General features: G+C 52.9%; 1 protein-coding gene across 7 annotated transcripts in view; it reads right to left on the bottom strand.

Moving 5' to 3' along the window:
• The window catches only part of LOC116952799 (IQ motif and SEC7 domain-containing protein 1-like), a 519,292-nt gene that overhangs the window by 30,232 nt on the left and 475,004 nt on the right, over window positions 1-14,056 (bottom strand). For all 7 annotated transcript variants that reach the window (XM_076074476.1, XM_076074475.1, XM_076074479.1 and 4 more), the window contains 8 exons: window positions 12,858-13,019; window positions 12,150-12,272; window positions 10,526-10,692; window positions 9,939-10,078; window positions 7,568-7,693; window positions 5,998-6,097; window positions 4,775-4,936; window positions 2,184-2,405 (listed from right to left, as the gene is read on the bottom strand). In XM_076074476.1, coding sequence (XP_075930591.1) covers window positions 2,184-2,405; window positions 4,775-4,936; window positions 5,998-6,097; window positions 7,568-7,693; window positions 9,939-10,078; window positions 10,526-10,692; window positions 12,150-12,272; window positions 12,858-13,019 — 1,202 coding nt within the window. The remainder of the gene's footprint in view (window positions 1-2,183; window positions 2,406-4,774; window positions 4,937-5,997; window positions 6,098-7,567; window positions 7,694-9,938; window positions 10,079-10,525; window positions 10,693-12,149; window positions 12,273-12,857; window positions 13,020-14,056) is intronic.

A 14,056-nucleotide genomic window follows, 5' to 3' on the forward strand; every position in this document is an offset into this window, starting at 1 on the left:
GGTAAGGTTTTGACAGTGACGGGGATTGCATTAAATGCGGCAGAAGTGAATCATTTCGCACGCAATTTTCTCATCGACGTGCCGACGACGTTCAGTGCTGACAAGGCCACTTGGAATTGCTTTTCCAACTGCTGACATGGAACCCCACGCCTACGATAAGCCGCCACAGGCCACCGCCACAAATATCCCCAAAGAGTTGCGTTGCCGATTTACTCTATGCAATGTCAACATGGTTTCCGAATTAATGTTACTGAAAATAACTTCACGCTGTTACTCGCCGTCTATCTTATTCAGACACAGAGGGGACGGCGCGATTGGTGGGATGTTATCTCCCTCGCCTGGTATGCAGAAGGTCCTGGGTTCGATCCCAACCCTGACACCTGCATACTTGGGAGTTTGCGTGTCTCTCTCCCCGTGATCGCGTGGAGTTTTCTCCGGGCCCTCTGGTTTTTCCCTCCACATTTAGAATCAACGTGAATTTAAGAGTTTTTGGCTGCTACTATAATTCCCGATTTAAAGCTTTCGTGACTGCAGGAATTCATATCCTTGGTTCTTTCGGTAAAGTCACGTAGAAGGGAAATAATAAAATAATAAAATAATAAAAATAAAACATAATATAACACAGTTTAGATAAATTGCCCAGGTACAATAAAAAAAATCGGCCTTCGTGCAGATTTTGCGTTTGACAGAGCCACCCCTCCTAATACGCCGGGGGCTTCTTGGAGCACCATCGAATCGTCACACCTCACCCCCCCCCCCCGTGGCAGCTGTCCCTATGCGGAACAGGGTAACTCGCGCCTGGCCCTGCAAACGGCCACTGGCCTGTCACTACATGGCAAACCCAAAGCAACTCAATCATCGCCCCCGCAACCGCTTTGTCCATGTCTTAGGGCACAGTTGCGCATCGAGGAAGTGTTTTTTTTTACTTCTTGTTAGCTCCACCACTCACACCAGGATTGCAACAACCAATCGCAGCTTTGCAAATTTTTGTCACGCGGCGACGGGGGACATCGCCACAAATTGCCGAGCGGACCGATGCCACGAGAGCAGAGTCCGTCTCTCCGCCGTGAGCAAACCGGTTGCGCAACCTGTTCGCAATCATTTCCGGAGGCGTGAGCGATTCAGTTGCAAGCAACCACGTGCGCAACTGATGGCCCAGGCGGTGGGCCCGGCTTAAGGCCGCACTGAACACGCGGCAAAAAGTAAAAAGACCCGCATTTAAAAAGTAACAATTTAATCGACTGCTCAAAAAAACATTTAACTGAGCACGATTGCTTCAGACACTGGATCAATAAGCGGATAATAATCGACACGGACATGAAAAAGCCCTGACAATTGCGGCAGTAATTCAGCGGGAGACACCGGCTATTCACGAGGGAGAGACTCGCCGAGTATTCGAGAGCAGAATACTCAGACGCGCAGATCCGCTCGCAATCCTGCTAGCTGCACTGCCTGCCTTTTCCCACAGCCACCCGTCCCATCGTCCTGCAAGCGGGCGCGCCTCACCCCGCACGTGGACGCACTCGCTGCTTCACGCGACGCGGCTCGCCGAGCCTGCCGTGCCGCCGCTTACGGCCACCGTGGCACGGCTGCTACGATCTCGCGACGGCGTCATCGTCGTCGCGCGATGATCAATTAAGGGGCTGCTGCTGCATCGAATTTGTTTGGCGACGTGACGTCGGCAAGTGGGGACACGAGCTGCGCAGAAGGGCCATTGCCAGAAACGTCGCTGATTATTATTATTATTTTTTGTCATGTGAGGCCACACACACACAGCATTACTTAATGAACGTGTTGCTTTTTTTGTTACTTGATGCAGCATCAGTTCGACACGTGTAACACTTGGTGAATTGTCTCGTTACAATATTCCAGGTGTGCATGAAGGATGCTGTATCACTTCGCCGTGTGCAATACTTTGGTCATTCATCTCGTAGCAATTTTGGGAGGTGTGTCCAGCCACATTGTCGCTACTTCTCGAGGCTGCTTTGGAAACTTTCCTGCGTGGTCTCTGTGAGCCTGCGAGTCCACGGTACGTCCCCAGGTGAGCCTACCAGTCCGCGGTACTTCTCCAGGTGACCCTGCGAATCTGCGGTACTTCTCCAGGTGACCCTGCGAGTCTGCGGTACGTCCCTTATGTGAGCCCGCGAGTCCGCGGTACGTGCGGGGCGGGCGAGGGTACGTACCCACGTCGGAGAGGTCCCGCAGCGAGCTGCTGAGCGTGCTGCGCTTGAGGCCCTCGCCGGCCGCGTAGCCGTAGCCGTCGTCCATGCTCGCCCGCCCCCCCAGCGCGCCGTTGTTGCTGGCGCCGCGGGCCCGGCACCGGGCGCCGCTCTCCTTCTTGCTGCCCGAGCGGCCCTGGCCCTGGCCGCCGACGCGCACGACGCCCTTCTGCTTCTCCAGCTCGGCTGTGGAGGTGGCGGCGGCAACGGCGGCGGCGGTGGTGGGAGGGTGGTAATGCGGCCGCACGACACAAGCGCACACAAGACACGAGGGTAGCGCACGCGTGTGATGTATATGTACGCGCAATGCACGAGGATGATTCACGCGTGTGATGCACGCACGCAATTTACGACAATGCACGCGCGTGATATGTACGGACAATACATGCATATAACACACACACACAACACGACGCACACACGACATGTATTTGATACATGCGTATCATACGTCCACAATATGTGCATAAAACACGCGCGCACGCACGTGGTGCACACGAGACATGCATGACACACGCTTTCAATTGGTCCACAGCGTGCGCACACACACACAAACAAACGAAAACGCACGGGTAACACGTGACATCCAAACGCGAGCTGCAGTTAGTGTGGTTCCCTCTGGGGGAAATATTTCTGCGAGTCGCTTTTGGAAAACATCCGTCTGACGAAGCGCCGAGACAGTCGCCATTTAGCGAGCGCCTCTTGAAGACATTTGCATTCACCGCAGAGAACCGCAAGCGACACGACCTCACTCTGCGATAGCTGACCTCATGGCTTTGCGGGAGCCTCGGTATGTCTTCCGTAGCCCAAGACGTACCGATAAAGTTAGTTTAGTTTAGTGCTTTTCCGATTCCGTTCCAATGACATACTGTACGCACGCTTGTCATCAGTGAACATTGATGACTGAACTGTACAGGGTGGTCCAGATGTCTTGTGACCCCCCCCCCCCCAATTAATTGACCCCAACCATTTGTTTTCCTTTGCATATTCATTTCTGCTTCAAACAAAACCTTACTTTAAAAAATATAAAGAATGAAATGGGGGTCACAAGACATCTGGGACCACGCAGCCCAGGTGAGTCCTGATGAGGACGATGGGATGGGCCACGGCTTCTCAACGTGGCCACACGTGCAGTTATTCCGTGCTGGTGGTCTGCGCAAGGCCGGGCGGGAGCCTCTGTACGCGCAACGCACGCATCTTCCCGTCGTTGGAAAATCTATTGGCACGCACGAGCGGTCATCATTTATGAATCGTGATGGGACCTCAAAGAGGGAGTTGCGGAGGACTGCTTAGGCCCCGGTTGGTGCATCGATCAGCCACTGTCTCATGCCAAGCCTGGTAATGGATGGTCCCCCTAATTCACTATTAGTTGCACTTTTCTAATTGGGAAAATTGGATTTACAGACTCGTGCATGCGTGCGTTTGTGTGCGAGCGTGTGTGTGTGTATGTGTGTGCGCGTGTGTGAGAAGCCACGGGGGGAACAGTTTGGCACGCTGGGCTAGGAAACTGGTAAACTGGGTTCGATTCCCGCCCACTGCCGACATCGGTGATGAATATCTGACCTAAAGGGATTGACCTAGAGTAAGGGGATGAGCTAGAACAAGGGATGACTGAGAGCCACGTCATAAGACTCTGCAAGAGCTGTTGTTGTATCTGGTGTCAACTGGGGCATCTTGCAGAAGGAAGCGATGGATTTTAGAACCAAAGTGCGTTCAGAGTATTTGGCTGCTCCTATAAAAGACCCACGCGACGATTTGCCACAGTGGCGAGATTTTGACTCCCTCACCTGGTATGCAGGCGATCGCCGTGGGTTCGTTCCTGACCCTGGTCCCTGTATATTTGGATTTTGCGGTGTCTCTCTCCCCGTGGTGGCGTGGATTTTTCTCCGGGTCCTCCGGTTTTCCCCTCCACATTTAGAAATGTGCATTGAGAGTATTTGGCTGCATCACGGGACCTCCTTTGCCAGTTGCAAAATATGACAAGAGGTTTTCCCCTTTTTTCTGGCAACAAAGTACGCCTTTTGGCGTCATCTGATCTAACACCTTTTGAGACGAGGCTCCAAAGCAAGCTGTCTCTGGTGTGGACCAATCAGTTTCAAAAACAATGCATATATTATCAGAGTGTGTTTTTTGTTTGCATTCTGACCACAAGTATTGTGGTTAATGAAGACATTATGCCTTGTAAAAGGTTTCAGTTTGGTGTTTTAACATCTTAACACAGCTGTTTTGTTGCCAGATAAAAGAGGAAAACCTATTCTCAGTATTTGGCTGCTATAAATTCCCACGTGATAAGCCGCTTCGTTGAGCTATCATGCGTGGCCAGGTCGCTTCTGAAAAAGAGCTTTCTAGCACCAGTGGGCCTTACCTGGGAATATAAAATAAAATAGTTTACTAGTTTAGTTTGTAGTTGTTTTGTGTTCAGCCATTCTAGGCAGCTGCCGGTGCGACATCTGTGCTACCCCCCAGAGAGTTCTCTCTCTCTAAGGCCCCCGGGGGGGCAGGGGGGGCAGGGGGGGCACGCGTGTACGGGCGTCCCCCCGTCGCAGACAACATACTCTCGATGCGGTGCTTCTCCATCTCCTGAACCTCGGCGATCGACTCCTTCAGGTCGTCCACGAACTTCTTGCGGTCCTGCGGGTTCGGGGCGTTGAACAGCGCCAGCACCTTGGTCTCGGCGCCCGGCACCGCCGACATGATCTTGATGCCGTGCGGGTAGACTGGGCGGCAAGAGACGACCCCGCGAGAGGGCACACATCTGAGATATCGCCACGTGTCGGTCGGTAAAAGTACAGGGTTGAGAAAATCTAAGCGGTCGGTCGTTACGTGAAAAACCGCGCCCGTACAATGACCGTAGCTGCAAGATGCCGATAACTTGGTTGAAAACAAAAAATTAAACGAAAAAGTCTCTGGCAGTGTACAATGCCGATCCACAAATACGAACGAGGCATCATCAGAGCGATGCTATTGCGCCACAATTCATGACGTAATTGCCTCCATCATCCATCGGCCTACGAAATAAAAAAAATGACTACAATTCTGTATTTGCAACCCGGACGCAGCTCAGCCAGTGGTGGTGCATGCCCAGGGGATCGCACAGAGATTGAAATATCAACACAGTAGAATCCGCCTTAACGACAGTTATTGGTTCCAAGAAACAGGTCGTTCAGTGATTTGGTTGTTAAGCGAGTATAGGAAATACATGTTAAAAGCTTAATTCGTTCCGACAGCATGGAAAGTTACCCTTTTTCACCCAAAAGACTTACTTTAAAATATTTAAACAATGAATATTAATACATAAAGATACTAACAACATTTTAAACACATAATATTAAAATAAACATGGTTAATCAATGCATTAATTTATATTTACTGTACCTACAACAGCTCATCCTTAACAGGGGAATGGTCGGTAAGCGAACACATTGGGCTCTATGGAGGCACTACACCACTAAGAACTACCCTACTATACACTACACTACTATACACTACACTATGCACTACTATGCACTACACTATACACTACACATTGGGCTCTATGGAGGTCGTTAAGAGGGGTTCTGCTGCACTGTTAAACTTATGCACCCCCAGAAGGTCGTGGGACCGATGTCCGTTCAAATAAATAAATAAATAAAGGTGGAGCTGTTGCGTCCGATTATCTCTTTCGCAACACGAAGTGGTGGAATATGCCAAACTGAAGGACCTCTCATCCGGTTAGGACCAGGGCGTCAATCATTCACGCGGGGGGGGGGGGCCTCCTCACGCTCACTCGCACACTCACACTGGTTCTCGAAGAGGTGGACCTGCATCCCGTAGAGCGAGAACGACTGGCGGAAGCTGTACATCACCGCGTTCTTTTTGCGCTGGAAAATCTTGGTCACCTGCAGGAGAAATCCCACGGGAAGAAACTAAACCGAGGCGTCGCTGAGACCGCCTTTGTACGATTGCACTCGGTTCGGTTTCAATCGATCACAACAATCGCGATTTCTAGAACATACGTGAATGTGCACTCTCAGACAAAGACGCAGAATGAGACGGAGTTATTCGGAGGAGCGGGAATTCAGACAAGTGGGAGGGCAGCCAGAACCGACGCCAATAATTTCCCAAGATCTGTGGACCTTTATTTGTAGATTTGGCCAATGCAATTCACGAGTACCCGGAGAAAACCACTTGTGGGGTGGGGGGGGGAGGGATGATACTCAATCCCTGTACAGATGGAACTGTCGGCTAACTATATATGAATTGTACTACTCGCAGAGTCGAGTCACGAGGGAATGATAATGCGCCGAAGAACCTCCCGCAGGTCAGCAGAGCCTCGCACTGAGAGAGAGAGAGAGAACGGGCCCAGAAAGTCGACTCCAAGGAGCTGCTTCTGAAATGACTTCCATAGGCCTCAACACCAGACTGCGCTCTTTCGCCCTCGGTACGGCATGCATCGATCATCCATTGAGTTTTAAATGTCATTCCTGAGAGCTAAGCTAGCTAGGATGGCTGACGTGAAAATACAAATTTACATGTTGGCACAATCTGTGTGACATGCCTCCCTCCTCCGCCCCGCCCATCAAACCACCTTCAGTTGCGAACACGAGGGGGTAGGTGGCCAGCACCACACCCAGCCGCCTTTGTCTCCTCAGTGGCGATATTTTACACACACCGCACCAGGTACTCATTTGAGGCTGAGTCAACCTAGGGGAGGCTCAAGAAAGGTTCAAATAATCGCCACTGGTGTTGGCCGTGAGCCGAAATTGAACTCTGGTCGACGGGTTCGAGCGCCGCGCACTAACCGCTACACTGCCGCTCCCCGACAACATACACAGCCACAGACGCGGACACACAGACACACAAAGACACAGATCCCCTGTATAGCCTTTACAGACTGGTCGGGAAAGTGCTGTTAGCGAGCACTTTATGAAGGCCGGCACGGTACGCGAGGGGGTGGGAGGTCAACACCACGCCCAGCCGCCTTTGTCTCCCCAGTGGCGATGTTTTTTTACACAAAGACAAAGATCCCCCGTATAGCCTGAACAGACTGTAGGGGCAAGTGCTGCTAGCGAGTAGCATCGATGAAGGCCAGCACGGCACACGAGGCGGTTGGTGGCCAACGCCACGCCCGGCCGCCTTTGTCTCCCTAGCGGCGATGTTTACACATTGCACTAGGTACTCATTTGAGGCTGAGTCGACCTAGGGGAGGCCCAGGACCGGTTCAGATAATCGTCACTGGTGTTCGCCGTGAGCGGGAATCGAACCCGGGTGGCCAGGTTCGTAGCACAGCAGCGCACTAACCTGCTACACTACCGCTCCCCACACAGACACACACGCAGACAGACGCACACACACACGCGCTTGCGCACCACGAGGAGGTCGTTGAAGAGGAAGATCTCCCTCTGGTGGAGCCCCAGCTTCTGCGGCTTGGTTGGGTCGGGAACCTCGAAGAGACGGCAGTAGCAGACGAGACGGCGGTGGGGCAGCGACAGGGCCTGCACAGTGCCGGTCACCCGCACCATCACCGCACAATCGTCATCCTCGTCATCGCCGTCGTACTGCGCTTACTTATTAACCCGGGAAGAGTAGAGTACTCGAATACGGGAAAAAATCGTCGAAGCAATATTACGCTTGTGTACCCTGGAAAGGCCTCATTGAGTCTGAAGCCGCTTTCTTGTTCAGGTCGTGTCACGTTTTTCGTAGCAGGAAGGGGTGGAGGGGGACGTTTAGAGAGTATTTGGCAACTGCTATGAATTTCCACATGGTGAGCTATCATGTGTGTCCAGGTCGCTTCTGAAAAAGAGCTGTTTAACGACAGTGAGCCTTACCTGGTAAAATAAAAAAATAGAAAGTCTAAAAGTTTAGTTTAATGGTTTAGTACTGCGGGTATTTTAACCTTCTAAACACGACCACTGCGTGCTCGTCTGATTCACGGTGGACGTCAACTGTCCCGTGACATCACTCGTGAGAGTTATAAAAGTTAACGTCGTTCCGTTTTAGTTGAGGCCACGAGGCATGTCTGAAGAAGAGGGAGTGTTCTACAACATATTTACCTGGATCTTAAAAACAAACCACAATACACAAACAGATCCTTCTTATCGATTCCTTTTCGTCCTGACTGCGCGTACATTTCATCGATGATTCGTGGCTACATGAGGCGATACCTATTCTCCTTTTAATGCCTCATCAGCAATTAACAGTCTTCTAATCAGTCTCTCAACCACAACAAATCACCATCATCATCATCGTTTCATATTTACATGGCCATGTGCCAACGCACATAGCCGTGTTCTGTTTAGAACTCCTTTGCAAACGTTTACAACATTGTTTCGTATCTACTTCAGCTCACTGTAGCGGAGTTCACGTCACCAGCCGGCGAGATTCGGGAAAACAATTAGGAAGCTACGGAGCCAAACCTCCTCTTCATCGCCTTGTCACATGAAGACGAACAGAAGTCGTGGGAGAAAAATAGGCGAGCAAAATAACAACGCAAGCCTTGAGCAACCCCCCCCCACCACCACCCCGAGCTGCAAATGTCTTTCGCCCGGAGCCAAGAGAACGCGATCACGTTAAACGCCAAACTTGGTGCACGCAAAATTGTGGAGTACGTGCCCCAGGGTCGTTTGTCTCGGGCCAGGCCCTCTGAATTGCATTGCCACCTCCACCCCCCCCACCGCCCTCACCAATAAGCTCCGCCCACTTGGAGCTGTGAAAGAGGCAAGCGCGGTGACCCTGGAAACTTGGCCATTAAATGCCAGAGGTAATTCTGTAATAAATGCGTGTGTGTGTGTGCGTATCCGCCCGCGCGTGTGTGTGCGTGCCGCGTGCGCGATTTGGTTTGACGTGGTGCTGGCCACCAACCGCCTCGTGTGCCGTGCCGGCCTTCATCGATGCTACTAGCTAACAGCACTTGCCCCAACAGCCTGTTAAGGCTATACGGGGGATCTTTTTCTTTGTTGTGCGTGCCAAAGAGTTGGCATGGTGGGGAGAGCAGGCGGTTCATCTGCCCGTCGTCCCAGTCAGTTAACCCATAATACCTGGAACAGGTCCTGTGACCTCCTGCCAGCGGGCCTCTGCCACTTCACGTGGCCTCAAAGTGCACCTAGTCTGGCACAAGGTGGTGGTGTCCCCATCACTTAGTGTATACGAGGCATGTCCCTGGTCGACTCAGCCCGTACCTACGTCTCGATGCCCTCGTGTACCTGTTTCTTCAGATCCTTGTGTACCCATGCCTATAGCCATACCCTTGTGTTCCCTGGTGCTCAGGTTCCCCCCGTACCCATGCCCTCGTGCGCAAGCTCCCCTGCACCGTGTATTCCTGCACCGACGTATCGCCACGTCCCCCCTTTTTCCCGTGGGTCAGGGGATCCGGTGCCACGGTAGCAAGATGTTAATTTCCTCGCCTGGTATGCTGGAGATCGTGGGTTAGAACCAAACCCTGACGCTTGTACACTGGGAGTTTGCATGTTCTCCCTGTGGCCGTGTGGTTTTATCTCCGGGCCCTCCGGTTTCTCTCTCCACATTTAGAACCACCGCACGTTCAGAGTATTTGGCTGATAAACACGTCCACGTGATGATAAGCCACCACTTCGTTCGGCTATCATTTGTGGCCAGGTCGCTTATGAAAAAAGGTAACTATTATATAGCTCAGTGGGCCTTACCTGGGAAAATAAAAAAAATAGTTTAATGGTTTTTATCCCCATGTCCCCGGACCGAGGGACGGCTCGTCGCTGGCATTACCGGTTTCTTGCCGACGATGGACTTCTCCACCTTGGTGACCTGCGTGACGTGGTCGTCGTTGGTCCTCAGCTCCTGCTTTTGGATCCGCTCGTAGATCCCGACCAGGATCTCCCGTGGGATGTCGGCACCATCGTCCACCCCTGGGCCCGGTGCCGCGTGGCGTGGGACAAAACGGCACGGTTTAGCACGCGCTAACCCGCGCACCCCCGCAGAGTTTTGCGGAGGCCATGCGAATGCCGGGCCATCGGGGTGATCATTTGCGTGCATCTTGGTGGAATGCGAACCGAGTTGCTCGCATGTGGACATCTCCGCAACCCGGTCGCCAGCGGTTGCGCAACCGGCTCGCTAAGCCGGCTACACACCTGAGCAACCAGTTGCACGCAACTGAATCACCTTTGTGGCTGTCTCTTCAACTGGTTGCTCAAGCATTCCATCGCTACGTCACCACACAATTTGGCCGTCGTGCTCCTGATCGCCCCGGGCGACCCAACTGAACAGCGCGGGGTGGGGGGGGGGGGGGCGGTGGAGGGAGCCACGTGACCCTGAGCTCGCGGCCTCCTCTGCCGCCACCGCCGTCGCCGCCGTACCTCGCAGGTTCTTCACGAAGTCGTCGAGCCGCATCTTGCGCTCGGGCTTTACGTTGGGGCTGTACATGTCGGTGTTGAGCAGGATGATGGCGAAGGCGAGGATGAAGATGGTGTCCGGGTTGTGGTACTGCTGCACGACGTCCGGGTTGCACAGGCAGTAGCGCTGGCTGCGATCGCGAGCGCGGCACACGCACGCACGCACGCACACACACACGCACGGCAGACAGTCACAACCGCGCGACGACGCGGTGATTCGTACAGCAATGAATAAAGGTGGAAGGTGTTTCAATGTACGTGTGTGTTGAGCCTCTTTCGCACCGTACATAGCCGAACATGCTAATCGGAGGTGCCAGGGGAAGGACAACAAACTCAACACACAAAATCCTGAGTGCGATCACCTTTAACTATGCAACCCCAGTTCACGTCGGGGACGCGTTCCTGAAAGGTGCGACGGCGGATATCGAAACGATACAAATCAAAGCGATTTACAGGGGTAGGTGGTGGAGGCGACGGCCGAGAGGCGACGGATAACGAGAAAGGACGGACGATGCTGTAAGTGTGGGGTTTGATGTGACGCAAATCGGGTGGCGGTGTTAATAATAAAGTGACGACGTACTTGCGAAACGACGAAAAAGGGCGAGGCGTAAATCGGGGTGTTAATGTAGACTACACCTCCTGTTAGCACTTAGGCACCTCGCAACCCAAACCCTCACAACCCAAACCCACACAACCCAAACCCTCACAACCCAAACCCTCACAACCCAAACCCTCACAACCCAAACCCTCACAACCCAAACCCTCACAACCCAAACCCTCACAACCCAAACCCTCGCAACCCAAACCCTCACAACCCAAATCTTCACAACCCAAACCCTCGCAGCCCAAACCCTCGCAACCCAAACCCTCACAACCCAAACCCTCGCAGCCCAAACCCACACAACCCAAACCCTCGCAGCCCAAACCCTCACAACCCAAACCCTCACAACCCAAACCCTCACAACCTAAACCCTCACAACCCAAACCCTCACAACCCAAACCCTCACAACCCAAACCCTCACAACCTAAACCCTCACAACCCAAACCCTCACAACCCAAACCCTCACAACCCAAACCCTCACAACCCAAACCCTCGCAGCCCAAACCCACACAACCCAAACCCTCACAACCTAAACCCTCACAACCCAAACCCTCACAACCCAAACCCTCACAACCCAAACCCTCACAACCCAAACCCTCGCAGCCCAAACCCACACAACCCAAACCCTCGCAGCCCAAACCCTCACAACCCAAACCCTCACAACCCAAACCCTCACAACCCAAATCCTCACAACCCAAACCCTCACAACCCAAACCCTCACAACCCAAACCCTCACAACCCAAACCCTCGCAACCCAAACCCTCACAACCCAAACCCTCACAACCCAAACCCACACAACCCAAACCCTCACAACCCAAACCCTCAGAACCCAAACCCTCACAACCCAAACCCACACAACCCAAACCCTCACAACCCAAACACTCACAACCCAAACCCTCACAACCCAAACCCTCACAACCCAAACCCTCGCAACCCAAACCCTCGCAGCCCAAACCCGGCCCTGGCCGTGCACTCCGCCGTCGTCACCTGAACGCCTCGATGAGCCGCTCCACCTTCTGCGCCTCGCCCTGCACGCGGATGTGAGCCTGGAACTTCCGCAGGGCCTCGTCCAGCTCCATCGCGGAGAAGTCCATCTCGTCCACCACGCAGCTGGGCAGGACAAGCACACGGGCGCACGAGCACGCGCATGGGCGTTTAATACGAACGTGAAGAGGTAGTGAAAGTGCAGCCCTGCGAGAGAGTGCGCCCCTTCAAGAGGGCGTTTTGGCTTACTCTTCCACGTCGCTCAGATTGGTATAAAATGGGGTCACATGGACCAGGAGAGTTTCACAGTCGACGTCTTGCCTTCGTTTGATTTAACTTACGCGACAAAACAAAACGCAATTGACGTCAGACGACTCCGGCATCAGTTGCCGACAATTGACACTGTTGGCCTTTTGAGCCCAAAACTTTACTCCGCGGCGCTTCTCTCTCCCCCCCCCCCCACCGCGTGTCATCACGCACGTCAAACACTCCACCCCATTTCCACGGGCAGAGCTGTGGCCCCGGAGTGTGAAAAAGGAACATCCTGGCCTCGTTTCAGACGCCAAAACAAATCGATCCGTTTCATCAACATGCGCTCCCGACATCACACGCACGGCGGGAGGCCGGAGCAATGACGAGGCCCGCGTGCGTGTGCACACACGCGCCTGTGTTGACGCGCGCGTGTGTGTTTGCGTCCGCGTGGAAGCTCACTCGAGGACGTCGTGATTGAACTGCTTCTGCCGATTGCCCAGGTACTCCCCGATCATCTGGCGGCTCAGCCCCTTGCGCTGCAGGAGGAAGTGCGCCACCCCGACCGGCATGTCCGGCACGAAGCCGCGCTCGATCAAAAACTGGATCCCGCGCTCCGGTTTCCTGCGCCCGTCGGGGGGAGGCGGAGGGGGGGGGGAGAGGAGGTCAGTGGGGCAAAGGTCACTCGGCTCGTACACAGAATGTTTGTACGTACATTGAACCTCTTTCGCACAGTACGTAGACAAACGTGCTAATTGGAGGTGCAGGGGGAGGACAAACTAAACGTAAAAAGCAGTTTAAAAAAAGATGTGTTCTCAATGTAGTATTGAGGTGTAGTGCATTGTTTAGCAGTGTAGTGTATAGTAGTGTAGTCCATAGTGTAGTTTATACTAGTGTAGTGTATAGTAGTGTATAGTGGGGTAGAATATAGTGTATAGTAGTGTCGTAGTGTATGGATGTATATTGAACTTCTTTCGCACCATACGTAGCCAACCGTGCTAATTTGAGGTGCGGTGGAAGGACAAGAAACCAAACGCTAAAAGCAGTTATCAAGAAATTAGTTTTCAAACTTGATTATTTATAAGTGGATAGCTCCAGTGGCTTCCTAATATCGGAAGAGCATTGCAGATGGCCGCAGAAGCTCATCTGAAAGCGTACGACGTGGTTAACGAGATCAGCAAGGTATTTTGGTTGATTTGTGGTGAGCACTTTGCATGGAATCTGGATTAATATCGGTAAAGCTTCACACGTGCGTGAATATCAAACCACAATTATGCTCGCCTGGTGTGTTGCGCAAACACACAAAGACAACGATCCCCCCGTATAGCCTTCAACAGACTTTTGGGGCAAGTGCTATTAGCGAGCACCTATGTAGGCCGGAACGCTACACGAGGGGGTGGGTGGCCGGCACCACGCCCGACCGCCTTTGTCTCCCCAGTGGCGATGTTTACACACCGCAGAATTTCAGGCTGAGCCGACCTAGCGGAGGCCCAGGACCGCTTCAGATAACCGTCACTGATGTTGGCCCTGAGCGGGAATCGAACCCTGGTCGTCAGGTTTATAGCGCAGCGCGCTAACCCGCTACACTACCGCTCCCCCCCCACACACACACGTACAATAATCTAATTTCGTTTATTTTTACCACTCAATATTGGATAACT

This window comes from Petromyzon marinus, chromosome 48 (genome assembly GCF_048934315.1).
Source record: "Petromyzon marinus isolate PM22_M1 ecotype Great Lakes invasive population chromosome 48, UKy_Petmar_22M1.pri1.0, whole genome shotgun sequence".
Classification (NCBI taxonomy): domain Eukaryota; kingdom Metazoa; phylum Chordata; class Hyperoartia; order Petromyzontiformes; family Petromyzontidae; genus Petromyzon; species Petromyzon marinus.